At 46.1% G+C, this 27722-nt stretch overlaps 2 protein-coding genes across 3 annotated transcripts in view; one reads left to right on the forward strand and one right to left on the reverse strand.

The window, feature by feature from the left end:
- The window catches only part of LOC144483806 (uncharacterized), a 162745-nt gene that overhangs the window by 20170 nt on the left and 114853 nt on the right, over positions 1-27722 (forward strand). Inside the window, 1 exon segment of the mRNA XM_078202344.1 lies at positions 15446-15801. Within this exon segment, the coding sequence (XP_078058470.1) occupies positions 15446-15801 (356 nt within the window).
- LOC144483831 (uncharacterized) lies at positions 24190-27393 on the reverse strand. 2 transcript variants are annotated; one of them, XM_078202382.1, is made up of 2 exons: positions 27320-27393; positions 24190-26383 (listed from the first exon to the last, which is right to left on the reverse strand). In XM_078202382.1, exon 2 carries the CDS (start codon positions 26023-26025, stop codon positions 25264-25266), a length of 762 nt encoding a protein of 253 aa, XP_078058508.1. In that variant the 5' UTR covers positions 26026-26383; positions 27320-27393; the 3' UTR covers positions 24190-25263. The 2 variants fall into 2 exon arrangements, with proteins under 2 accessions (XP_078058508.1, XP_078058509.1); XM_078202383.1 differs by having other exon boundaries at positions 27246-27393.

Raw genomic sequence — 27722 nt, forward strand, 5'->3', positions numbered from 1 at the left:
GGATGAGGAAACAAGGTTCAGATGGCTCGATTGAGGGTTACAAGTTAGCAAGGAATGAGCTGAAAAAGGGGCTTAGGAGAGCTAGGAGGGGACATGAGAAGTCCTTGGCGGGTCGGATCAAGGAAAACCCCAAGGCTTTTTACTCTTATGTGAGGAATAAAAGAATGACCAGGGTGAGGTTAGGGCCGGTCAAGGACAGTAGTGGGAACTTGTGTATGGAGTCAGTAGAGATAGGCGAGGTGATGAATGAATACTTTTCTTCAGTGTTCACCAAGGAGAGGGGCCATGTTTTTGAGGAAGAGAAGGTGTTACAGGCTAATAGGCTGGAGGAAACAGATGTTCGGAGGGAGGATGTCCTGGCAGTTTTGAATAAACTGAAGGTCGATAAGTCCCCTGGGCCTGATGAAATGTATCCTAGGATTCTGTGGGAGGCAAGGGATGAGATTGCAGAGCCTTTGGCGTTGATCTTTGGGTCCTCGCTGTCCACGGGGATGGTGCCAGAGGACTGGAGAATGGCGAATGTTGTTCCTCTGTTTAAGAAAGGGAATAGAAATGACCCTGGTAATTATAGACCGGTTAGTCTTACTTCGGTGGTTGGTAAATTGATGGAAAGGGTCCTTAGGGATGGGATTTACGACCATTTAGAAAGATGCGGATTAATCCGAGATAGTCAGCACGGATTCGTGAAGGGCAAGTCGTGCCTCACAAATTTGATAGAATTTTTTGAGGAGGTAACTAAGTGTGTTGATGAAGGTAGGGCAGTTGATGTCATATACATGGATTTTAGTAAGGCGTTTGATAAGGTCCCCCATGGTCGGCTTATGATGAAAGTGAGGAGGTGTGGGATAGAGGGAAAGTTGGCCGATTGGATAGGTAACTGGCTGTCTGACCGAAGACAGAGGGTGGTGGTCGATGGAAAATTTTCAGATTGGAGGCAGGTTGCTAGCGGTGTGCCGCAGGGATCAGTGCTTGGTCCTCTGCTCTTTGTGATTTTTATTAATGACTTAGAGGAGGGGGCTGAAGGGTGGATCAGTAAATTTGCTGATGACACCAAGATTGGTGGAGTAGTGGATGAGGTGGAGGGCTGTTGTAGGCTGCAAAGAGACATAGATAGGATGCAAAGCTGGGCTGAAAAATGGCAAACGGAGTTTAACCCTGATAAATGTGAGGTGATTCATTTTGGTAGGACAAATTTAAATGTGGATTACAGGGTCAAAGGTAGGGTTCTGAAGACTGTGGAGGAACAGAGAGATCTTGGGGTCCATATCCACAGATCTCTAAAGGTTGCCAGTCAAGTGGATAGAGCTGTGAAGAAGGCCTATAGTGTATTAGCTTTTATTAAGAGGGGGTTGGAGTTTAAGAGCCGTGGGGTTATGCTGCAACTGTACAGGACCTTGGTGAGACCACATTTGGAATATTGTGTGCAGTTCTGGTCACCTCACTATAAGAAGGATGTGGAAGCGCTGGAAAGAGTGCAGAGGAGATTTACCAGGATGCTGCCTGGTTTGGAGGGTAGGTCATATGAGGAAAGGTTGAGGGAGCTAGGGCTGTTCTCTCTGGAGCGGAGGAGGCTGAGGGGAGACTTAATAGAGGTGTATAAAATGATGAAGGGGATAGATAGAGTGAACGTTCAAAGACTATTTCCTCGGGTGGATGGAGCTATTACAAGGGGGCATAACTATAGGGTTCGTGGTGGGAGATACAGGACGGATATCAGAGGTAGGTTCTTTACGCAGAGAGTGGTTGGGGTGTGGAATGGACTGCCTGCAGTGATAGTGGAGTCAGACACTTTAGAAACATTTAAGCGGTTATTGGATAGGCACATGGAGCACACCAGGATGATAGGGAGTGGGATAGCTTGATCTTGGTTTCAGATAAAGCTCGGCACAACATCGTGGGCCGAAGGGCCTGTTCTGTGCTGTACTGTTCTATGTTCTATGTTCACCAAGACTCCTTAGGCAGCATCTTACAGACGCAGGACCATTACCATCTAGAAGGACAAGAGCAGCAGATCCATGAGAGTGTCACCACCTGGAAGTTCCTCTCTAAGTCACTCATGTCAGGAAAACAGAGATAGTTTTAAGTGATCAATGTTTGTGTTGTTAAATATTAAAAATAGAGTATAGATTTAAGTAAGTTTGATTTAGTGTTTCTGTGTAGGAAGAGTAGAACTTTGGTTGGATTCATGTTGAACAAAGGTGTTTGCATGTGTAGGGGATGGGTTTCAATTGAAACTGTATTCCTGTTGTGCTGAGAGAGTTTATGGCGTGAAAAATAAACATGAAGTTGGAGAAATCATGCATTGTTGCACAGCAACCAGGGACACCTTTAGGGTGAGAAGGTTTTTTGATTGTAGTATTAGTTGAATTTATAGTCTTTGGCAGTGACTTTTAAGGGGCGTCTTGACAAATGCATGAAGAGGATGGGAATAGAGGGATATGGTCCCCGGAAGGGGAGGGGGTTTTAGTTCAGTCAGGCAGCATGGCCGGTGCAGGTTTGGAGGGCTGAAGGGCCTGTTCCTGTGCTGTAATTTTCTTTGTTCTTTGTTCTATAGGAGTTTGGGTGAGAAAACGAGAGGGTGAGCAGCTCCCAGCTCTACTAGAAGCAGGAAAGCCATACAATGGAGTAATGTGTGCGAAAGCAAGCTCCAGAGGAACCAAAGGACAGTTAGTTTGAGAAACCCGGGAATGGAAAAGAAGCTCCAGGAATATTGAAGAGAAAAAGAACAGCAGTGTCTTTGGAACAGGATACTATTCATGGAAGTTAAACTCAGACCTGGGAAGAAAAGAACTGATGAGGTTGGCGACAGACAAGCCGCATATCTGAACAGTGGGAAGGTTTGAGGTCCTTAAATCCAGATTTTGAAGCAATTGTATTCTGTTACGGACTGATGATCTGAGTTTATGCAGAATTTTGGAAGGATGTTGCAATTCAAGGCAAAGGAATTCTGAGAGTTAAAAACCTGGAGGCAGCTTCTTGCTAAAAGAGTGGAGAGAAAGCCTTGTTTGAAAGGATAATTGGAAGACCTGGAAGTGGATCTTTGTTGAAAGCAATGGAGAGAAACTTGGTTTGGAAGGAGATATTAACACGTGTCTTTCTGAGAGTGGAGTTTGGAAACACTCGTGACAATCATCTGGGGGGAAATTTGAGGAGAAATCCACAGAGGATCGATTGAGTTGCATCTGCCACTTGGTTTCAGAGAGGGGGTTGTCTGATCACAGCCAACCTGTGGGTTTAAAGGAACCGTGTGTTTACTGAGAACATTATAGCATAAGGAATTTTAAATCTATGTTATCCTTGAAATCTGTATACATTTGTGAAGGTAAGTGTGAGTCAAGGAGTATTTTGTTAACGTCAAACTCTTCGTGTTTAATAAATATTTTGTTAAAAGCTAATTGGCAGTCCTGTGACTCTGTTCCTTTATGTTTTCTACAAAAAGTAAAAGTTGCGGTCTTTTGAGCCAGTGTTCCATCCTGGAATCATCCTGTCCAATTATAACATCAACTGGGATCGTAACACTCACCATCTTGACTTCAAAATATATCGCTGTTCCTTCGCTGTCACTAGGTCAAAATCCTGGAGCTTCCTCCCAAACAAGTGTGGGTGTCCCTACACCACAGGGATTGCTGTGGTTCTAGAAGGCAGCTCAACACCACCTTCTCAAGGCCATTTAGAAATGGGCAATAAATGCTGACCTAGCCAGTGAGGCCCACCTTTTATTATTCAGGGCAGACTGTGGGTTTTGACCTCTGTAAACGAATAAAAAATAAGGTAATGCCTGTTTTTAGCCCATTGAATTGGTTTTCAATGACAGCATTGCCTTCTCCCTTGTTCTTATGTCCGGGGCCTATTACACGGTTATACTTGAAGGAATAGAGCCAGCCTGACTCCATTGTGTTATCTCTGACACTGTTATCATTCCCCAAGCTGCTACAGACAAGTTCATTAGCTCAAACAAACACATCTTTCTCACAGTGTGAGGCCAGTTTCCTGCACAATTTAATTCATTTTGCAGACATTGCTAATTCCAGCAAGGCTGCGACTTGACGACATTGACCAGCATGCTTTGCACATTGAACCCACAATGCAGTTCTTCAGATATCCTCGGTCTGGGTTCTTCTATCACCCTCGATATTCCATGTTACCACCACGAGAGACTCCACACACAGCGTTACACCACAACCCGTCTACACTGATTAATATAAAATAAATAAAGTTACAAACTGACTGCACATTAAAAAGGTCCATAATACATTGGTTTCCAATAGAGCCATTGTATTAAAAGCCAGTTAAGTTATGCTGAAGCTTTATAAAGCACTGTTTAAACCACAATGGAAATATTGTGTTTATATCCAGACAGCACGCTTTAGGAAGGATGGGATGGTCCTTGAGAAGGTGCGGAGGTTACCAGAATGGTTCCAGCAATGAAGGATTTTAACTCCAAGGTCAGGTTCGAGAAGTTGGAGTTATTCTCCCTGGAATGAAGGAGGCTAAGGGAAGATCTGATAGAGGTGAGCACTATTATGACAGGTTTAGATCAAGTGGATACAGAAATTGGTCAGGATTGACAGGGACTGCTGGAGGCAAGGCTATTGGTTAATATAACTTTTTATTGCACCTTCTTCTAAGTATGTACAGCACAAGGCTCAGCAGACAACCATCTCTCAGCAAACTCTTATCATCTGATCTTACATCACTGGGTAGAATATTTACAAATTTAACATTAACCCTTTACACTGCACCAAGTCTTCAGTCAGCCTCCTAACATCCCCTCAGTGCCAGTTGTCTGATTTATCAATTGATGTTTCTGAGATTCACCTTGGGACACTCTCCTACATTGAAGGTCTGATGTAAACAAAAGTTATTTTTTAAATCTCATTGTAACAGACTGAGGAAGTCAGGATTAAAACAATATCTGGGTAAATGGAGTTAGGTCACAGATCAGCCATGACCTCAGTGAATGAGAGAACAGGCTTGAGGGGATAAATGACCTCCTCCTGTTCCTGGTAAACTTGGACTCAGACACCAGCTGATGAATGGAAAGTGATGGGAGACCTGGGGAGAAGAGACTTCATCAGAAACCTGCACTGGAGCAGAGTTAGAGAGTGGGAGAATCCTGGGAGAAACTACACAGGAACTGGAGCAGGTCATTCAGCCCTTCCAGTCTGCTCTGTCATTCAGTTAGACTCTGGCTGATCAATTAGTTTATCATCAAGATTTATTTGATTCTATTCTGTAGATTAAGCTGCAGCTCAGTTTTATGGGAAATTAACATCAGCAGAAACAAACTCCAACTATCACAATGGGAACATGTGAATTAGGAGCAGGAGAAGGCCACTCGGCCCCTCGAGCCTGCTCCACTATTCAATAGGATCCCGGCTGATGTGATTGTAGCTTCAACTCCACTTTCCTTCTTACCCCTCACACCCTTTGACTCTCTTGTCAATCAAGAATCTATTAAATTCAGACTTCAGAATATTCAGTGAGCCAGCCTCCACCACTCTCTGTGGGAGAGAATTCCACACTGTAACAACCCTCTGAGAGAAAAGGTTTCTCCTCATCCCAGTCTTAAATGGGAGACACCTCATTTTTAAACTGTGCCTCTAGTTCTCCTCTCTCTACAATCAACATCCACTCTGTCAAGTCCCCTCTGAATTTTATATGTTTCAATCAGATCCTCCCTCATTCTTCTAAACCCCAATAAATACAGGCCGAACATGTCCAACTTTTCCTCGTATGATAACCCCCTCATCCAACGAATCAGTCAAGTAAACCTTCTCTGAACTACTTCTCACACAAGTCCTCTCTTAAGTAAGAAGACCAAAACTGTACACCTCGAGATGTGGTCTCACCAATACCCTGAACAAATGCAGCAAAACATCCCCGCAATAAACAACAATTCATTTACCTTTCTAATCATTTGCTGTGTCCACACACTAACTTTTCCTCATTACAGTACTAGGACACCCAGATCCCTCTGTACCTCAAAGTTCTGCAATCTCTCGCTCTCTTTAAATAATCAGCTGCTTTTGCACCCATCCTGCCAAAGTGGACAAGTTCACATTATCCAAAAATCTTGTTCCAGCTGCCAACTTTTTACCCACTCACTGACCCTATCTATGTCGCTTTGCAGGCTTGTTATGGTCATTCACATTTCACTTTCCTACCTACCCTTTGTGTTATCAACAAATTTTGATCCTGTCATCCATGTCATGAAAATAGTTTGTCAATAGTTGAGGGCCCAGCACTGGTCCCTGTGGCACTCCACAGGCTACACTTTGCCATCCCAAAAATGACTTGTTTCTCCCTCCTCTCTGTTTCATAGAATCCCTACAGTGCAGAAGGAGGCCATTCGGCCCATCGAGTCTGCACCAATCACAATCCCACCCAGGCCCTACCCCCACATATTTACCCACTAATCCCTCTAACCTACACATCTCAGGACTCAATGGGGCAATTTTTAACCTGGCCAATCAACCTAACCCGCACATCTTTGGACTGTGGGAGGAAACCGGAGCACCTGGAGAAAACCCACGCAGACACGAGGAGAATGTGCAAACTCCCCACAGACAGTGACCCGAGCTGGGAATCGAACCCAGGACCCTGGAGCTGTGAAGCAGCAGTGCTAACCACTGTGCTACCGTGCCGCCCATGTGGGATAGGGCCTGGGTGGGATTGTTTACTTTTAAAGCTCTTCTCACAGTCAGAATACTGAAATGGTCTCTTATCAGAGTGAACTCGCTGGTGTGTTTGCAGCTGGGATAAACATCCGAATCTCCTCTCACACACGGAGCAGGTGAATGGCTTCTCCCCAGTGTGAGTGCGCTGATGGACTTGTAAATCATTTTTACTTTTAAATCTCTTCTCACAGTCAGAACATTGAAATGGTCTCTGCTCAGTGTGAACAAGTTGGTGTGTCAGAAGGTGGGATGACTGAATGAATCCCTTCCCACACTCTGAGCAGGTGAACGGTCTCACCGCCATGTGAGTGCGCTGGTGTCTCAGGAGGTCCTTTGTGCTTTTAAAGCTTTTCTCACAATCAGAACACTGAAACAGTCTCTGATCGGAGTGAACTTGCCGGTGAATCAGGAGGCTTGATAAAGCATGACACCCCCTCCCACATTCGAGGCAGGTGAACGGCCTCTCACCAGTGTGAACACGTCGGTGTGTATAGAGGCTGGATGAGTAAGCAAATCCTTTCCCACACTCAGAGCAGGTGAACGGCCTCTCTCCAGTGTGAATGCGACGATGAATATCCAATTCGGACGGGTAATTGAATCTCCTCCCACAGTCCACACATTTCAATGGTTTCTCTGTGGTGTGGGTGTCCTCGTGTGACTCCAGGTTGGATGATGAGTTGATGCCTTGTTTACACAGAATATGTGTCGGGTCACTACTCACTGAGAATGATGTGATTATTTTTCAGACTTTTTAAACCATTTTCCACATTCAGCACATTGGAAACTCACAGGTGTGTGTGTGTAGGTGCTTTTTCAGTCACACTGATGTTTGAAATCTTTGCCCGCAGACAGAATAAACATTTCTCCTTCTGGAGACAAAGGCTGACGATATTCAGTTTCTGATGAATCAAATTACTGAAACAGATCTTGATGTGAAGTTTGGTTTGAGTTTCACATCTGGAAATCCTGCTTCATAATACCTTGCAAAAACAGTTTACAAATACCATCACTGTCAGTGCAGGATAGAAATTCTGAACAGACAATTCATAGTTTCTCTGGAACATATTTTCCTCTCTTGTTCCCCCAAATCTATAAATCCCCGTCCCACACACTCTACCTCCTCCCCTGGACTGAAATCCAAACCCATCTCAACATCTCCACCATTTCTTCCCTCCACTCCCAGTTTTCCCCCTCCCTCTCCTCTGTCTGGGTTCAGTTCTTGATGTGGAAATCTCACTAACTGTCCTGGCTGGAGATAATACACACCTCTTTAACCTGTGCTTAACCCTCTCTCCACTCACATTGTCTGTACCTTTAAGACTTGATTACCTGTAAAGACTCGCATTCCAACCATTATCTTGTAAATTGAGTTTGTGTCAATATATATGCCCCGTTTATGAACACAAGTCCTACTCACCTGACGAAGGAGCAGCGCTCCGAAAGCGAGTGGCTTTTGCTACCAAATAAACCTGTTGGACTTTAACCTGGTGTTGTGAGTCTTCTTATTGGGTTCAGTTCTCCAGCTCCTGTCTGCAGACTGACAATAAAACCAATGGGTCTTATTGGGGGTGTTGGGGCCTCCAGCGGGTGTTTGTGAATCCTCCCCGCCCACCTCCCAGGGTTTCCTTCCTTCCCAGAGATCAGAGTCCTCATTGATTTGAGGCCAAAGTGTAACCTCTTATTTATTGTCCCCCTCCCCCATCCTCTGATGTGAACCATCCTCCAGTGGCTGAGCCAGGATGGGGCCGTTAACCTGGGCCTGTTCCCGGGAGGGAGGGAGGGAGGGAGAAGCCCCGCAGCTGCAAACCAGGGAGCTGACAATGATTCTGAAGGGTTTGCGGATCCACAAAGTGTTTCCAAATCCTCCCAGCCACCGCCTAACGCTGACTCCGCTTCTCCGGGACAAACAAGCGCCAAGGACAGCAATGACTCTGCGCATGCTCCACATCACAATGCCCGGGGACTGATTGACGGCAGCTCCGGACCAATAGGAAGAGGGGGCGGTGCTGGAGGACCGAGCTGGAGCGGCTGGTCCTCCAACCAATCGGAGTGAATGAGGGGCGGGACCTGAAGCATGCGCAGTGCGGGTAATGGCGACGGACAGACGGTTTTAACTCGGAAGCGAGATCAATACGAGGTAGAGGGCGGTGCGCGGGGAGCGATGAATCCAGCGGGTGGAGAGGCTTTGTAAACATGTTGTTCAAACCCAAACCCCGGAAATGAACTTCCCGGTACCCCCCTTTGTACCAAATGGAGCGGCAGCTTGTAGTGTTGGACCCGGGCTGACTGCCGCCATTGAGGCTGCATGTGGGAGGCCGGCAGGGATTGTGATCGGAGAGTGAAGCCCTGACGTCACAATGGAATGGGTGAGGGTGTGACATCACAATGGAATGGGTGGGAGTGTGACGTCACAATGGAATGGGTGAGGGTGTGACGTCACAATGGAATGGGTGAGGGTTCCAGATGAGCTGAGACTGGGCTGGAGTCAGGAAATGGCACTGACATGTGGCCCAGTGGCACAGTGGTTAGTGCAGCTGCCTAACAGCGCCAGGGACCCGGGTTCAATTCCAGCCTCGGGTCGCTGTGAGGAGTTTGCACATTCTCCCTGTGTCTGTGTGGGTTTTCTCCAGGTGCTCCGGTTTCCCCCCACAGTCCAAAGATGTGCAGGTTAGACGGATTGGCCATGATAAACTAACCCTTGGCATCAGCAGGATTGCATTCTGTAACTTGATTTTAGAACATATGGAATACATAGACATAGAACAGTACAGCACAGAACAGGCCCTTCGGCCCACGAGGTTGTGCCGAGCTTTATCTGAAACCAAGATCAAGCTATCCCACTCCCTATCATCCTGGTGTGCTCCATGTGTCTATCCAATAACCGCTTAAATGTTCCTAAAGTGTCTGACTCCACTATCACTGCAGGCAGTCCATTCCACACCCCAACCACTCTCTGCGTAAAGAACCTACCTCTGATATCCTTCCTATATCTCCCACCATGAACCCTATAGTTATGCCCCCTTGTAATAGCTCCATCCACCCGAGGAAATAGTCTTTGAACGTTCACTCTATCTATCCCCTTCATCATTTTATAAACCTCTATTAAGTCTCCCCTCAGCCTCCTCCACTCCAGAGAGAACAGCCCCACCTCCCTCAACCTTTCCTCATAAGACCTACCCTCCAAACCAGGCAGCATCCTGGTAAATCTCCTCTGCACTCTTTCCAGCGCTTCCACATCCTTCTTATAGTGAGGTGACCAGAACTGCACACAATATTCCAAATGTGGTCTCACCAAGGTCCTGTACAGTTGCAGCATAACCCCACGGCTCTTAAACTCCAACCCCCTGTTAATAAAAGCTAACACACTATAGGCCTTCTTCACAGCTCTATCCACTTGAGTGGCAACCTTTAGAGATCTGTGGATATGAACCCCAAGATCTCTCTGTTCCTCCACAGTCTTCAGAACCCTACCTTTGACCCTGTAATCCACATTTAAATTAGTCCTACTGAAATGAATCACCTGACATTTATCATGGAATGGGTGAGGGTGTGACGTCACAATGGAATGGGTGAGAGTGTGACGTCACAATGGAATGGGTGAGGGTGTGACGTCACAATGGAATGGGTGAGAGTGTGACGTCACAATGGAATGGATGAGGGTTCCAGATGAGCTGAGACTGGGCTGGAGTCGGGCGATGGCACTGACATGCGGCCCGGTGGCACAGTGGTTAGTGCAGCTGCCTAACAGCGCCAGGGACCCGGGTTCAATTCCAGCCTCGGGTCGCTGTCTGCAGAGTTTCTACATTCTCCCCGTGTCTGTGTGGGTTTCCTCCGGGTGTTCCGGTTTCCTTCCACAGTCCAAAGATATGCCGGTTAGACGGATTGGCCATGATAAATTGCCACTTGGTATCAGGGGGATTAACAGGTAAATATGTGGATAAGGCCTGAATGGGATTGTTGTCGGTGCAGGCTCGATGGGCTGAATGGCCTCCTTCTACACTACTTTATTATTCATTATTATAAATTAATTACTTTTTTGAATGAAGGTGGTCTTGATGGTGATGTGGACGTGGCTGGAAGCTCATCTTGGGATGAACTATTTCACGCTGGTTGTGAACAGCCTGGTTCAGCCTCAGACAGTTGCCAGGAGGAGAGATAAAGTTGTTGGCGAGGGAGTGGAGTTTGTAGTGGGGACTGAACACAATGGGTTCAGTCTTCCCAGTATTTATATGAAATAAATTTCTGTTCTTTCAGTACTGGATGTCAGACAAGTCAGGATGGTGTGTGGGTTGGAGAGGAACTTGGAGCTGATGGTGTTCACAGGGTTTGGAAATTCTGTCAAAGTTCCTGTTGAGTTGTTGATGTATAAAATCTCTCTCTTCACATCCGGCCTCCTACTTCCCTCTGTTTCCACTCAGAGTGTGGAGATGCCGGCGTTGAACTGGGTTAAGCACGGAAAGAAGTCTCACAACACCAGGTTAAAGTCCAACAGGTTTATTTGGTAGCACAAGCCTTTCGGAGTGCTGCTCCTTCATCAGGTGAGTGGGAGTTCTGTTCACAAACAGGGCACAAAGACACAAACTCAATTTACAGAATAATGGTTGGAATGCGAGTCTTTACAGGTAATCAAATCTTCAAGGTACAGACAATGTGAGTGGAGAGAGGATTAAGCACAGGTTAAATAGATGTGTATTGTCTCCAGCCAGGACAGTTAGTGAGATTTTGCAAGCCCAGGCAAGTCGCGGGGGTTACAGATAGTGTGACATGAACCCAAGATCCCGGTTGAGGCCGTCCTCATGTGTGATTGACAGATCCATGCTCACTGCTTCCTGCCCTGGACGCAGAGAGCTGAAAATTTCCATGCAGGCTGCCAGACAGATAAATGTCTACATTAGTGGAGTAAAAATGTGTGGAATATACAGACCGAACTCACTTCATTCCCTTCAGTTGCTGCAAGTCCCCAATTTCCCCCAGAATGAGAAAAGAAATGGAAAGGGGGAAACATTGATTTCCTCCCAGATGTTGTCCAGAGGAGGAAGTTTCACTCTGAAGCTCATTGGACAACTTCCGCATTGTGACGTCACGATAGAGCCCTGCCTGAATCAGCCAATAGGAATCTCTCTGCTCCGCGGTGACGTCTCCGGGTTCCAGTGAGCAGGCCCGGGCGCGCGGACCCGGGAGCCCCGCCCCCACCCATTGTTCCCCTCCCCCTGCACCACATCGAGCCAAGGTTTCCAGGCAACCGGCTGACGGCTCCGGCCAGAGCGAGAAGCCGCTCGGTGATCGCACCCCCCGCCCCCCCCCTCCCCCCCCCGGCCCGGGACTGCAAATGTGCGAGGGAGAGGGGAAGCTGCGCATGTGTGGGGGAGAACCCACCCTCTGATCTTCATGCTGAGGTGTTGACCAATGGGAAGAGTTGGAGGACCGGGAGGACTCTGGTCTTCCAGCCAATCAGAGCGCGGGCTTTGTGTGAATGAAGATTGATCTTCAGACAGACTGAAACTTCCTCCTGTCGCTCATATCTGTGAGTAAAACACTTTCTTTTCTCCCCCTTTCCATTTCTTTTCTCATTCTGGGGGAAATTGGGGACTTGCAGCAACTGAAGGGAAAGGAAGTGAATCCAGGGAGGGTGCAGACTCTGGAAAGGTTGGCCCAGGTTTCTCTCTCTCTTCAACCAGAAAATGATCCATTTCTGCCCACTGTTTGCTGTTAGCCAATCTTCTATCCACGCCAATATGTCATCCCCGCAGCATGAATTTTTATTTGCTGCAATAACCTTTGATGCGGCACCTCATCAAATGTCTTCTGGAAATCTAAGTACAGCGCATCCACCGGTTTCCCTTTATCCAGTTCCCGATGAGGAATTATAGAAAATTGAACAACACACCAACTATCTCACTCTGTTAAGACCCGAGAATGAAGCCCAGCAGAACCCGAGGACTCATCAGCCCACAGCTCCAACAGTTTGCTGAGGACCACTTCCCTGGGAATTGTGCTTTTTCAGAGTTCATCCCACACTTCTGTTTTCTGATTTCCAGCTGTTTCTGAGTTTTAACTGTATCCTCTATTGTGAACACCGAGGCAAAATACTTGTTCAATTCATCTCCCAACTCCTTATTTTTCATTCTCAATTCCTGGACTCACTTTCTATTAGACAGTTAAGAAATGAGGTGGAGCAAGTGACTGAAGTGTCAGTCAGGGAGCACTATTGGGAGCACCAATAGTTTCAAAATAGTTCTGGAAAAAGATAGGACAGGTCCACAGGTCAAGGCCCTAAACTGGAGCAGGGCCACTTTTGTGGGCATTAGGCAGGATCGAGGAGATGTCGATTAGGTGAGTTTGTTTGAAGGGAAAGGAATGACTGGCAAATGGGAGGTTTTAAAAGTGTGATATCAAGAGTCCAGGGGCAGTATATTCCTGTTAAGATGAAGGGAAAGAATGGTAAATTTAGGGATCCCTGGCTGACAAGGGACATTAAGGCTCTGGTCAGGTAAAAGAAGGAAGTAGACATTGGGTTTAGACAATCGGGGACAAGTGAATCACTCGATGACTCTTAAAAGTGTAAGAGAACACTTAAGAGGGTATGATATGGATCTGGCAGGTAAAGTTAAAGAAAATTTAACTTTAACACAGTCCAAAGATGTGCGGGTTAGGTTGATTGGCCATGCTAAAATTGCCCCTTAGTGTCCTGAGATGAGTAGGTTAGAGGGATTAGCGGGTAAATATGTCGGGATATGGGGGTAGGGCCTGGGTGGGATTGTGGTCGGTGCAGATTCAATGGGCCAAATGGCCTCTTTCTGCACTGTAGGGATTCTATGAAAATCCCAAGAGGTTCTATCGCGATATTAAGAGTAAAATGGTGGCGAGAGAGAGAGAATAGGTCCCCTTAAAAATCAGCATGGCTATCTGAGCATGGAGTCACAGGAAATGGGTGCGATTTTTAATGAATATTTCTCCTTGGTGTTTCCTGAGGAGAACATGATGGATGCTGAAGAAATAAGAGAAAGAAGCTGTGATGTCTTGGACCACATGCATATTACTAGGGAGGAGGTATCTGCAGCCTTAAAGTGCATTAAGGTGGATAAATCCCCTGGGTCTGATCAAGTATATCTTCAGATCTTGTGGGAGGCTCAGGAAGGAATTACAGAGCCCCTTGCAGAGATATTTGTTTCATCTCTTTCTCCTGGTGAAGTTCTGGAAGAATAGAACACGCTAATGTTGTTCTGTTGTTTAAGAAGCGTAGCAAAGAGAAGCCTGGGAATTATAGGCCGGTAGTCTGACATCAGTGGTGGGTAAGTTACTGGAGGGGATTGTGAAGGACAGAATCTACCAACATTTGGATTCTGACGGTGTGATTAGGGATAGTCAGCACCGCTTTGTGCACGGGGAGTCATGTCGGACAAATCTTTTATTGTTTTCCGAAGAGGTAATCCAGAGGATGGATGAGCAGGGCCACTTTTGTGGGCATTAGGCAGGATCGAGCAGATGTTGATTAGGTGAGTTTGTTTGAAGGGAAAGGAATGACTGGCAAATGGAAAGTTTTAAAAGTGTGATATCAAGAATCCAGGGGCAGTATATTCCTGTTAAGATGCAGGGAAAGAATGGTAAATTTAGGGATCTCTGGCAGACAAGGGACATTGAGGCTCTGGTCGGGTAAAAGAAGGAAGCATACATTGGGTTTAAAGATTAAAGAAAATTCCAAGAGGTTCTATAGCTATATTAAGAGTAAAAGGGTGGCGAGAGAGAGAATAGATCCCCTTAAAAATCAGTATGGCCATCTGTGTGTGGAGCCACAGGAGATGGGTGAGATTTTTAATGAACACTTCTCCTCTGTGTTTACTGCGGAGAGCACCATGGATGCTAACGAAATAAGGGAAACAAGTGGTGATGTCTTGGGCACACGCATGTTACTTGGGAGGAGGTATCTGCAGCCTTATAAAAGCAAATTACTGCGGATGCTAGAATCTGAAACCAAGAGAGAAAATGCTGGAAAATCTCAGCAGGTGTGGCAGCATCTGTAAGGAGAGAAAAGAGCTGATGTTTCTTGTCCAGATGACCCTTTGTCAAAGCTCTGAAACATCAGTTCTTTTCTCTCCATACAGATGCTGCCAGACCTGCTGAGAATGGGGAGAGAGTGTGTGGGATGGAGATTTACAGCTTCTGGGGAATGAGAGAGGAAAGAATGTTCCATAGAAATTGTCTGTTCTGAATTTCTATCCTGTACTGACACTGATGACTTTTGGAAACTCATTTTACAGGATATTGAAAGAGGAATCACAGGCTGAAATCTCAAACGTCACGTCTAGATCTGACAGAGTCATATTCCTTGGGAGCTGAATATCATCGGCTTTTGAATCTAGAAGAAGAAATGATTGTCCGGTCTGTTGATTTGAAAAGATTTCAAACATCAGTGTGACTGGAAAAGCGCCAACACACGGCCACACTCGAGTGAGAGTGTTCCAGTGCACTGACTAAAGAGCTTTAACCAGTTACACAGCCTGAATAAATATCACACCATTCACAGCGGGGAGAGACTGTACCCGTGTTGTGTGTGTGGACGAAGTTTCAACTAATTGTCCACTCAAGAGAGCGGCAAGGACACCTGCGCCATGGAGAAACCATGGAAATGTGCGGACTGTGGGAAGAGATACGGATACCCATCTGAGCTCGAAGCGCATTGGCGCAGCCATACGGGGGAGAGACCATTCACCTGCTCTCAGTGTGGGGAGGGATTCAGTGATTCATCCGGCCAGCAAAGACACCAGCGAGTTCACACTGGGGAGAGACCGTTCACCTGCTCTCAGTGTGGGCAGGGATTCACTCAGTCATCCAACCTGCGGACTCACCAGCGAGTTCACACTGGGGACAGACCATTCACTTGTTCTCAGTGTGGGAAGGGATTCAGTAATTCATCAGGCCTGCAAAGACACCAGCGAGTTCACACTGGGGAGAGACCATTTACCTGCTCTCAGTGTGGGAATGGATTCACTCAGTTATCCAGTCTGTGGACACACGAGCGAGTTCACACTGGGGAGAAACCATTTATGTGCTCTCAGTGTGGGAAGGGATTCACTGACCTCTCAAACCTCTGCACACACCAGCGAGTTCACACTGGGGAGAGGCCATTCACCTGCTCTGTGTGTGGGAAGAGATTCAGAGTTTCATCCCACCTGCTGAGACACCAACAAGTTCACGAGTGATTCCAGGGGTTGGATTCTGCTGTTATTGTTTCTGCTCTCAATTACATCCAGGACTGCATTTTGGTCAATGGGGAGGGTCGGAGGGTTTCTTGGTCAATGGGGAGGGTCGGAGGCCGGTCTCATGACTTTGCCTCCAGTTGGCTGATGCTCTTTGAGCCTTGTTGCGAATACCTGGTTTCAAATTTCACACGGATCACAGAGCGACCGGGTGTGAGGAAGTTCAGAGATATTTAGTCAGCATTTCTGTTTGAAACCCCCCAAACGCCCATCCAATTTCCTTTGTAATTGTTTATTGTCTCCACTTCCTCCACCCTCGTAGGCAGCGAGTTCCAGGTCATTACCATTCGCTGCATCAAAATATTCTTCCTCACATCACCCCCCCCCCCTCAACTGCATCTCTGATCCAAAACCTTAAATCTGTCTCCCCCTCGTCCTTGTCCCATCAGCTAATGGGAACAGCTTTTCTTTGTCCACCTTATCTAAACCTGTCAGAATCTTGTCACCTCTATCAAATCTCCCCTCAACCTCCTTTGCTCCAAGGGGAACAACCCCAGCCTGACATTGACAATAAAGAACAAACTAACAGAATATGTTACTACCTGAAATCAAATGGGAATGTTTAATTTCTGTTTTAAAGATATTGTGAATATATTGTCCTGGACAATAAAGAAATTGGAATAACGCATCTTGGGTGTGGTTGAATGGAATATATCAATCTGGTATCCACCTACATTCTCCCTCTCTAACAGCATTGTGGGTGTACTGACACCTGAGGCATTGTAGCAGTTCAAGAAGGCAGAGTTGGGTTGACCATGGCCGAGGCAGCTACATACAGCCACATATTCTGTTATAATCGAAGGACTGCAGATTGAATGTGAGGCATTATGGGACTGGACTATCTTGACCACATTCCTGTAACTTCTCAGTTTCTGCAATCATGAACCATTAAAGCTGCTTAGCAGGGTCCCAACAGAGGACCTGGTGAGAATATTGACTCAGAATGAGTTCAAATTAAACTTATTCCAGGACCGGCTGGTGTTCAGCGGCTGAGATTCCTGAATCTGTAAAAAAGGGGTCCGACCAATCAACAAACAGTGGTCGGTAGTTGGTTAAGAAGTTAAAAAGCGTTCTGAGGCATTGCTTAACCTATCGTCAATTTGTCATAAGAACTGTGAGGGACTTGTGACCCGATATTTGGTGAAGTGATGGTATTCTCCAAGTAGCACTGGTCTGAAAAGCAGATCTCTGAGAGTGGATTCTAACAGTTATAATCCTATCCACGCATGGCCAGTGAAAAACCAGAGCTCGAGTGGGGACTGGACAGGTCTCTTACCTGCCATTTGGAAACTAAGAACAAGAAGCTTATCGATAAAATGATTAGAGAATAGAAACAACGTTTCGATTCTGGATGACACTTTGTAAGAACCTCATCCAGACTCAAAACATTGACTCTATTCTCTCTCCAAAGATGCTGTCAGACCTGTTGAGATCTTCCAGCATTTTCTGTTTTCATTTCAGATTCCAGCATCCGCACTATTTTACTTTTATGATAATTTGATTCGGTCTGATTGGAATCCCCACGACCCTCCCGCAAAACAGAGGGAGTCGTGGCAAAGGGAGAAAAAATAAGGATGATAAAGTCTGGGTTCTGATTCTCCGAGCCCATGTAGAGTTAACAAAATGAGTGAACCAGTTTATAAAGAACAGAAGTTACCCATCCCTAACAAAAACTGATCAAATGAAAATAATTAGGTTGAGGAAAATAATAAAAAATTAATAGATGAAGTTTAAAATCAAGTTTGTTTGGTTGATCGAGAAGTTTTTTAAACTTGTATATTGTGACGTAATTGTGTGCCAAGTTTTTCCCGCTCACTCCCCACCCCTTTAGGTTCTGTAGAAAAGTTAATCCTTTCAGCAGACATTTGATTTGTTTTTAAATCACCCAGAAACGCATCTGTCTATTTTAGTTTATAATTGAGGATTTATAGGATCCAGTTAAATGTGGAAATTTACGCATAGCCTGGAGGACTTTGGAATAACTGAGAATTTTATCGTGTTGTCACCTCAACCTCAGGTAAAGAACAAAGATTTTTCCGCTGGTAACTTGTTTGCGATTTTGCCTATAAATCAGATCTTGGAAGTTGGCTTGAAAAGGTTAAGTTAGAATGGAGGATCTTGTATCTTATTCAAGGAGTTGTGAGCTTGTAGTGCTCTGTCACTTTAAGAAGCTATAGCTGAGAGAGAGAGAACGCTGACGATTCATTGTTTGAAATTTATGAGCTGGGAGAACCTGTGTGTTTCATTTGTTTTATGTGGATGTTTGTAGATGCGTTTTATCATTGTTTTGGGCTACATTTGTTAAGGTTTATCTTTCTGGGGAATTAACCTTATCTTGAGTCTTTAATTAAAGGCATTTTTGGAAGTTTAAAAGCAGAACCACAAGAACGCTTAAGGAATTAAGTTTGGTTATTGTTGTTGTAAAGCACATGCTAAGTTTCTCTGCTTGTGCATGGATGATATTTGTGGGTTGAATGTTTCAAGCTTTCAGGTTTTCTGTCTGTGATTTAAATCAAACAGATTTTAAATAAGTAAGTGTAATTAATAAAGCTTTTTGTCATAAGTTATGAACCTGGAACCATATTTACTGGCCAGAGATATGATTCCAGGATATTTTACTAAACATGCAGGAATTTCAATCCAGATACAATTCACATGTGAGAATGAGAGTTTTAATTTGTAATGGTTATTTAAAATTTGACACATGTGAAATGATTCTGATCAATCCTGTGTTGGATTGATCTTGAGTTAAACTTCCTGTCGGATCCAAAGATTTATCCCTGATGCAATTAACACAATGAAAAGGAAAATTCTGGAATTGGATACTGAAGGAAAGAGTTTAAAAGGAGAGATTATGAAATTGAAATGATTCCCAGACCATGTGGTCATTTGATTAAAACAAAGAAAGGGCGCTGACATCCATGGTGGCACAGTGACAGTGACAGCACGGTGGCACAGTTTTTAGCACTGCTGCCTCACAGCGCCAGTGACCCGGGTTCGATTCCCGGCTTGGGTCTCTGTCTGTGTGGAGTTTGCATATTCTCCCCGTGTCTGCTTGGGTTTCCTTCGGGTGCTCTGCTTTCCTCTCTGTCTGAAAGACGTGCTGGTTAGGGTGCATTGACCTGAACAGGCATCGGAGTGTGGCGACTGGGGGAATTTCACAGTAACTTCATTGCAAGCCTTACTTGTGACAAATAAATAAACTTTTTAAAAAAACTAATTTTGAGAACTTTTAATCCACCCCTTTTCAAACGAAGGGAATCTCAGTACAAACAAAGCCCAAGGATGGTAGGTAAGGAGTTTTGAAAAGCACCGTGATGGGGGCAACTATCTGTTCATGAGATAGAACATAGAACAGTACAGCACAGAACAGGCCCTTCAGCCCACGATGTTGTGCCGAACCTTTTCCAAAACCAAGATCAAGCTATCCCACTCCCTATCATTCTCGTGTGCTCCATGTGCCTATCCAATAACCGCTTGAAAGTTCCTAAAGTGTCTGACTCCACTATCACAGCAGGCAGTCCATTCCACACCCCAACCACTCTCTGAGTAAAGAACCTACCTCGTTCATCCCTCTGATATCTTCCACCACGAACCTTATAGTTATGTCCCCGAGTAACAGCTACATCCACCCAAGGAAATAGTCTCTGAACGTCCACTCTATCTATCCCCCTCATCATCTTATAAACCCCTATTAAGTCACCTCTCAACCTCCTCCGCTCTAAAGAGAAAAGCCCTAGCTCCCTCAACCTTTCCTCATAAGACCTACCCTCCAAACCAGGCAGCATCCTGGTAAATCTCCTTTGCACTCTTTCCAGTGCTTCCACATCCTTCTTATAGTGAGGTGACCAGAACGGCACACAATATTCCAAATGTGGTCTCACCAAGGTCCTATACAGTTACAGCATAACCCCACGGCTCTTAAACTCAAACCCCCTGTTAATAAACGCTAACACACTATAGGACTTCTTCACGGCTCTATCCACTTGAGTGGCAACCTTCAGAGATCTGTGGATATGAACCTCAAGATCTCTCTGTTCCTCGACATTCCTCAGAACCCGACCTTTGACCCTGTAATCCGCATTCAAATTTGTCCTACCAAAATGAATCACCTCGCACGTATCAGGGTTAAACTCCATCTGCCATTTTTCGGCCCACCTCTGCATCCTATCAATGTCTCTTTGCAGCCCACAACAGCCCTCCTACTCATCCACTACTCCACCAATCTTGGTGTCATCCGCAAATTTACTGATCCACCCTTCAGCCCCCTCCTCCAAGTCATTTATAAAAATCACAAATAGTAGAAGACCCAGCACTGATCCTTGTGGTACACCGCTGGTAACTGGTCTCCAGTCTGAAAATTTTCCATCCACCACCACCCTCTGTCTTCTATGAGATAGCCAGTTACTTATCCAATCGGCCAAATTTCCCTCTATCCCACATCTCCTTACTTTCTTCATGAGCCGACCATGGGGGACCTTATCAAATGCCTTACTAAAATCCATGTATATGACATCAACTGCCCTACCTTCATCGACACACTTAGTTCCTCCTCAAAAAATTCAATCAAATTTGTGAGGCAAGACTTGCCCTTCACAAATCCGGGTTGACTATCTCGGATTGAGCTGCACCTTTCTAAATGGTCGTAAATCCTATCCCTCAGGACCTTTTCCATTAATTTACCAACCACCGAAGTAAGACTAACCGGCCTATAATTACCAAGATCATTCCTATTTCCTTTCTTGAACAGAGGAACAACATTCGCCACTCTCTAGTCCTCTGGCACTATCCCCGTGGACAGCGAGGACCCAAAGATCAAAGCCAAAGGCTCTGCAATCTCATCCCTTGCCTCCCAAAGAATCCTAGGATATATCTCATCTAGCCCAGGGGACTTATCAACCTTCAGGTTTTTTCAAAATTGCTAATACATATTCCCTCAGAACATCTGCCTTTATAGGACGGGGTATAGAGTATAAAAGCTGGAGTCTGATGATGCAGCTGTATAGAACGCTGGTTAGGCCACATTTGGAGTACTGCGTCCAGTTCTGGTCGCCGCACTACCAGAAGGACGTGGAGGCATTGGAGAGAGTGCAGAGAAGGTTTACCAGGATGTTGCCTGGTATGGAGGGTCTTAGCTATGAGGAGAGATTGGGTAGACTGGGGTATCAGCCTGTATCACACTCTCATCCTCAAAAAGGCCCCTCTCCTTGGTGAACACTGAAGAAAAGTATTCATTCATCGCCTCTCCTATCTGTTCTGACTCCATGCACAAGTTCCTACCACTGTCCTTGACCGGCCCTAACCTCACCCTTTTATTCCTCACATAAGAGTAAAAAGCCTTGGAGTTTTCCTTGATCCAACCCGCCAAGGACTTCTCATGCACCCTCCTAGCTCTCCTAAGCCCTTTTTTCAGCTCATTCCTTGCTAACTTGTAACCCTCAATGGACCGAACTGAACCTTGTTTTCTCATCCGAACATATGCTTCCTTCTTCCTCTTGACAAGGCATTCAACCTCTTTTGCGAACCATGGTTCCCTCACTCAGCCATTTCTTCCCTGCCTGACAGGGACATACCTATCAAGGACACGCAGTATTTGTTCCTTGAACAAGTTCCACTTTTCATTTGTGCCTTTCCCTGACAGTTTCTGTTCCCATCTTATGCTCCCTAATCGCATCATAATTACCCCTCCCCCAATTATAAACCTTGCCCTGCCATATGGCCCTATCCCTCTCCATTGCAATAACGAAAGACACCAAATTGTGGTCGCTATCTCCAAAGTGCTCTCCCACACCAAGTCTAAACACTTGGCCCGGTTCATTTCCCATTCCCAAATCCAATGTGGCCCCACCTCTTGTCGGCCTATCCACATATTGTGTCAGGAAACCCTCTTGCACACACTGTACAAAAACTGCCCCATCTGAACTATTCAACCTAAAAAGGTTCCAATCAATATTTGGAAAGTTAAAGTCACCCATGACAACTACCCTGTGACCTCCACACCTAGCCATAATCTGTTTTGCATGATCACAAAGCCCCGAATGCCCAGATACTAATTTCATTGGACACATATATCATATATGTAATCTATCACCATTCTGATTGGATTGCGTCCAGCCGGGATGGGTGGAGTAACTGTATAAGAATTGATGATATTCTTTGTTGGGTGGAGTTGCACATGGTCAGCCCCTGTGGCTTCTTCCCCCTGGCGTAACTCAATAAACTGCTTGTTGATTGAATCAGGCTTGAGTATTGAATGATTCTTCTGAGTTCATTCCCCCCAACACACTGGGTACATTACCACTGGAGACCAGGTATTGCCAAAACCTTCAGACAATACAAAGACTCATGAAAGCCAGTGTCCCAGTTTAAAGACTTATCTTTTATTTGACCAACGATTGAAGGGAGAAATTATTGGACGGTGCTAATCCCTCTCTAGAAGAGAAGCATCCTGATCTCTCCAATAACAGACATACAATGCTTAGGATGGATCAATAATACATTCTTCATATCAATTCTCCTGCCTTTCATCAGGTGTGAACCAATCATTTTCAACACGTCATATACTTCAGCCAATTGCATTTTACCCTCTGACATAATGGGATTTCATTGGTCCGTAGAATCCGGACACTTCCTCCCCCTATTGCTGACTCTGCTTCCCCTTGTTGCTGAGCAACCCCAGAAGCTTAGCTACAATAGTTAAAGTTAATGTTCCCATTGGCTCTTACTCCGTCACTGGCCAAACCAGACAAATGCATAGTCTCATGTCTGAGAAGACACTGTCTTAACTGGCCAGTGTGAATCAATCATATTCTCGAAGCTACCTTTAGAAACTTTGTTAAAAACGTCCTTAATAAAGGTTGGCGCATTCTGCGGCTTCATTGTTCTGAAGAATGTAGCCTGTCTGTCAGTGTCCCTGTACCATCATGCCTTGCAGCAGCCTGCCTTTGGCTAAAGTTTACAATTGCTTTTAAAAATACAGCTCACATACATTTTAAAATCAGAAAATTCAGATAAGTTTAAGCTTTTAGTTCAGTGTCACAAGTGGGCTGACATTAACACTGCAATGAAGTTACTGTAAAAAAGCCCTAGCTCAACCTCTGAGTGTGCGCACAGACACACTCAGGTTGTGAATGAAGCCCAGTCCATCGTTCAAACCAGCCTCCCATCCATTGACAATGTCTACACTTCCCACTACTTCGGAAAAGCAGCCAGCATAATTAAGGACCCCGGACATACTCTCTTCCGCTTTCTTCCATTGGGAAAAAGAAACAAAAGTCTGAGGACACGAACCAACCGACTCAAGAACAGCTTCTTCCCTGCTGCCATCAAACTTTTGAATGGACCTACCTCGCATTAAGTTGATGTTTCTCTGCACCCCAGCTATGACTGTAACATTCTGCACTCTCTCAAAGAACAAAGAACAGTACAGCACAGGAAACAGGCCCTTCGGCCCTCCAAACCTGTGTCGCTCCATGGTCCAACTAGACCAATCGTTTGTATCCCTCCATTCCCAGGCTGCTCATGTGACTATCCAGGTAAGTCTTAAACGATGTCAGCGTGCCTGCCTCCACCACCCTACTTGGCAGCGCATTCCAGGCCCCCACCACCCTCTGTGTAAAAAACGTCCCTCTGATATCTGAGTTATACCTCGCCCCTCTCAGCTTAAGCCCGTGACCCCTCGTGATCGTCACCTCCGACCTGGGAAAAAGCTTCCCACTGTTCACCCTATCTATACCCTTCATAATCTTGTACACCTCTATTAGATCTCCCCTCATTCTCCGTCTTTCCAAGGAGAACAACCCCAGTCTACCCAATCTCTCCTCATAGCTAAGACCCTCCATACCAGGCAACATCCTGGTAAACCTTCTCTGCACTCTCTCCAATGCCTCCACGTCCTTCTGGTAGTGCGGCGACCAGAACTGGACGCAGTACTCCAAATGTGGCCTAACCAGCGTTCTATACAGCTGCATCATCAGACTCCAGCTTTTATACTCTATACCCCGTCCTATAAAGGCAAGCATACCATATGCCTTCTTCACCACCTTCTCCACCTGTGTTGCCACCTTCAAGGATTTGTGGACTTGCACACCTAGGTCCCTCTGTGTTTCTATACTCCTGATGACTCTGCCATTTATTGTATAACTCCTCCCTACATTATGTACGTTATGGTTTTTCTGTATCGCGTGCAAAAAATAATACTGTTCACTGTGTACTAATACGTGTCAATAATAAATCAAATCAAATACGCATTTTCTTCATTCATTTATGGGACATTTATTGCCATCCTAGTTGCCCTTGGAGGGCATTCGAGAGACAACCACATTGCTGTGGCTCTGGAGTCACATGTAGGCCAGGTCAGGTAAGGGCAGCAGATTTCCTTCCCAAAAGGGCACTGGTGAACCAGATGGGTTTTTCCGACAATCGACAATGGTTTCATGATAATCAGTAGGTTCTTAACTTTTTAAAAATTGAATTCAAATTCCACCATCTGCCGTGGCGGGATTCGAACCCGGACCCCCAGAACATTCGCTGAATTTCTGGATTAATAGTCCAGCAATAATACCCACTGGGCCATCACCTCCCCCCCACCCCCCTTAGAGTCAGCGTACTGCAGCCCGATGACTGAGGCTGGGCTGGTCTTGGTTCTGGCCTGGAGGGGTCGGAGATTGAAAGTTTCCCATTGGTCCAGTCAGTTAGCTCGACTGCAGTGGGGAGCTTCATGGTGCTGGGGTGGAGTGTTGCTGCGGGGAAGGTGGGGATGAACGTTGGTGCGATGACACAGCCCTGCTTGACCCCAGTTTGTACTCATTCTGATCGCCTCACCATAGGAAGGATGTGATTGCACTGGAGGGGGTGCAGAGGAGGTTCACCAGGATGTTCCCTGGGATGGAGCAGCTGAGCTATAAGGAGAGACTCGATAGGCTTGGATTGTCTTCTTTCGAGCAGAAAAGGCTGAGGGGGGACATGATTGAGGTGTATAAGATTGTGAGGGGTATGGACAGGGTGGATAGGAAGCAGCTGTTCCCCTTAATTGATGGGTCAATAACGAGGGGGCATCATTTTAAGGTGAGGGGCAGGAGGTTTTGGGGGATTTGAGGAAAAATGCTTTCACCCAGAGGGTGGTGGGAGTCTGGAATTCACTGTCTGGGAGGGTAGTGGAGGCGGGAAACCTCACAACCTTTAAAAAGCACATGGATGAGCACTTGAATGTTTTGACAGTTCAAACACCATCAGCCAAGTGCTGGAAAATGGACTAGTGTAAATTTCCTATAGTTTTGTCAGTGCAGACTCGATGGGCTGAAAGGCCTCTTCTGTACTGTATGACTCTATGACTTGTGAACTCGCTGGTGTTTCTGCAGTCGGGATGACTGAGTGAATCCCTTCCCACACACGGTGCAGGGGAATGGCCTCTCCCCAGTGTGAACTCGCTGGTGTGTCCGCAGGGCAGATGACGATCTGAATCTCTTTGTGCAGTGAGAGCAGCTGAAAGGTCTCTCCTCAGTGTGAATGCGCTGGTGGGACATCATTAGCTGAGAGCTTTTGAAATCCCTCCCACAGTCAGAGCATTTAAAGGGTCTCTCTTGGGTGTGAGTGACATTGTGCCTCAACAAGTAGGGCAACTGACTGAATCCTTTCCCACACACAGAGCATGTGAACGGCCTCTCCCCAGTGTGAACTAACTGGTGTCTCCGCAGGCCTGATGCCACACTGAATCCTTTCCCACACACAGAGCAAGTGAACGGCCTCTCCCCAGTGTGAACTCGCTGATGGCTCTGCAAATCAATTAACTGAGTGAATCCCTTCCCACACACAGAGCAGATGAAAGGTCTCTCCCCAGTGTGAAATCGATGGTGTCTCTGCAGACTGGATAACCGAGTGAATCCTTTCCCACACTCAGAGCAAGTAAATGGCCTCTCCCCAGTGTGAACTCGCTGGTGTCTCTGTAAATCAATTATCTGAGTGTATCCCTTCCCACACACAGAGCAGGTGAACGGCCTCTCCCCAGTGTGACCGCGTCGATGAATTTCCAGCTGAGATGGAAAACTGAATCCTTTCCCACAGTCCCCACATTTCCACGGTTTCTCCATGGTGCGGGTGTCCTTGTGACTCTCCAGGTTAAACAATCAGTTAAATCTCACACAGAACACGGGTACAGTCTCTCCCGCTGTGAATGCTGCGATGTATTTTCAGGCTGTGTAACTGGTTAAAGCTCTTTCCACACTCAGTGCACTGGAGCACTCTTACTCGGGTGTGTGTGTGTGTCTCGGTGCTTTTCCAGCCACACTGAAATTTAAAATCTCCTGAAGCAGACAGAACAGAGAAACATTTCCATTCTGGATTCAAAGGTCGATAATATTCAGGTCCCGACGAATTGAGGCCTCTGTCAGATGTTGATGTGATGTTTGGTTTGAGATTTCTGTCTGTAAATCCTCACCTTCTAATATCCTGTAAAAGGAATTTACAAAAGTCATCAATGTCAGTACAAGATAGAAGTTCAGAACAGACAGTTCAAGTTTCTATGGAACATTCTTTCCTCTCTCATTCCCCAAAAGCTGTGAATCTCCATTCCACACACTCTCCCTCCATTCTCACTCTGCTGTACCTAATATTCACCCTCCCAATTCTCCTGAAGGTGCTGATTGAGGCTGATTGACAGATCCATGCTCACTGCTTCCTGTCCCGGACACAGGGAGTTGAAAATCTCCATGCAGGCTGCCAGACAGATGTCTATAATACTGTACTGGATACAAGTGTAATATACAGGACATTATTTGAATAGTGACAGAGCAGGTATTTGAGGAAGATTTATACTTGGGTAGGGAGAGCACATGATCTGGAACTCGCTGCCCATAAGGATGGTGGAACAGAAGATGAATGGGAAAGACATCCCATGATATAGTGGGATCTGGAAAGCAGAATTTATTTCCCTTTCCAAAAGAGAAAATGCTGGAAAATCTCAGCAGGTCTGGCAGCATCTGTGAGGAGAGAAAAGAGCTGACGTTGAGGCCAGATGACCCTTTGTCAAAGCTCTTTCCCTTTCTTTCCTTTTCTGCCACTGCTCTGCCTCATCAATAAGACATTGGGACTCAGAGGGTTGATGCAGTTTGATGGACAAGTTGTCTCCATTCTGAACAATGGGGAACAAGCTCCTCCCAGTCATTGACAATATTACCCCCGAAATCGATGCCGGCCTGCGCATGCGCCTTGTTGCATATTGCCCCCAATAAAGATGGCGGCCGTGAACGCGGCCCGAACATGAGGAGCTGCGGTATCGCTCGGTCCAAACTGGGTCCGTGAAGCTCTTTACCGAGGTTCGTGGCTGACACAACCTGCTGACGCAGCGTTTCCGTCCACCCGCGAGATCCCTCGCCCCCTCCGTACCGTCAATCACCGCTAACCTATCTCCGAGCCGAAAAAACAGCCCCGTCTCCGTCGCCATTACCCACACTGCGCATGCCCCAGTCAGAGCGGGCCCCGCCCCTCATTCACTGTGATTGGTTGGAGGACCAGCCTCTCCCGCTCGGACCTCCAACCCCGCCCCTTGTCTTCCCATTGGTGCGTGCTGCCCGTCAATCAGCCGGGCATTGTGACGGTGGCTTGCTGTTTGTCCAATAATAACAGTGAGAGAGTCTCAGTGTCACAATGACACACACAGGCTCCAATACAATCAGAGTGGGGATGGAGCACAGAGACAACACAGCAAAGCACTGACTTACTCTCAGTGTAACAATGACACACACAGGCTCCAATACAATCAGAGTGGGGATGGAGCAGAGACAACACA

Source organism: Mustelus asterias, unplaced genomic scaffold (assembly GCF_964213995.1).
Source record: "Mustelus asterias unplaced genomic scaffold, sMusAst1.hap1.1 HAP1_SCAFFOLD_79, whole genome shotgun sequence".
NCBI classification, from domain to species: Eukaryota; Metazoa; Chordata; class Chondrichthyes; order Carcharhiniformes; family Triakidae; genus Mustelus; species Mustelus asterias.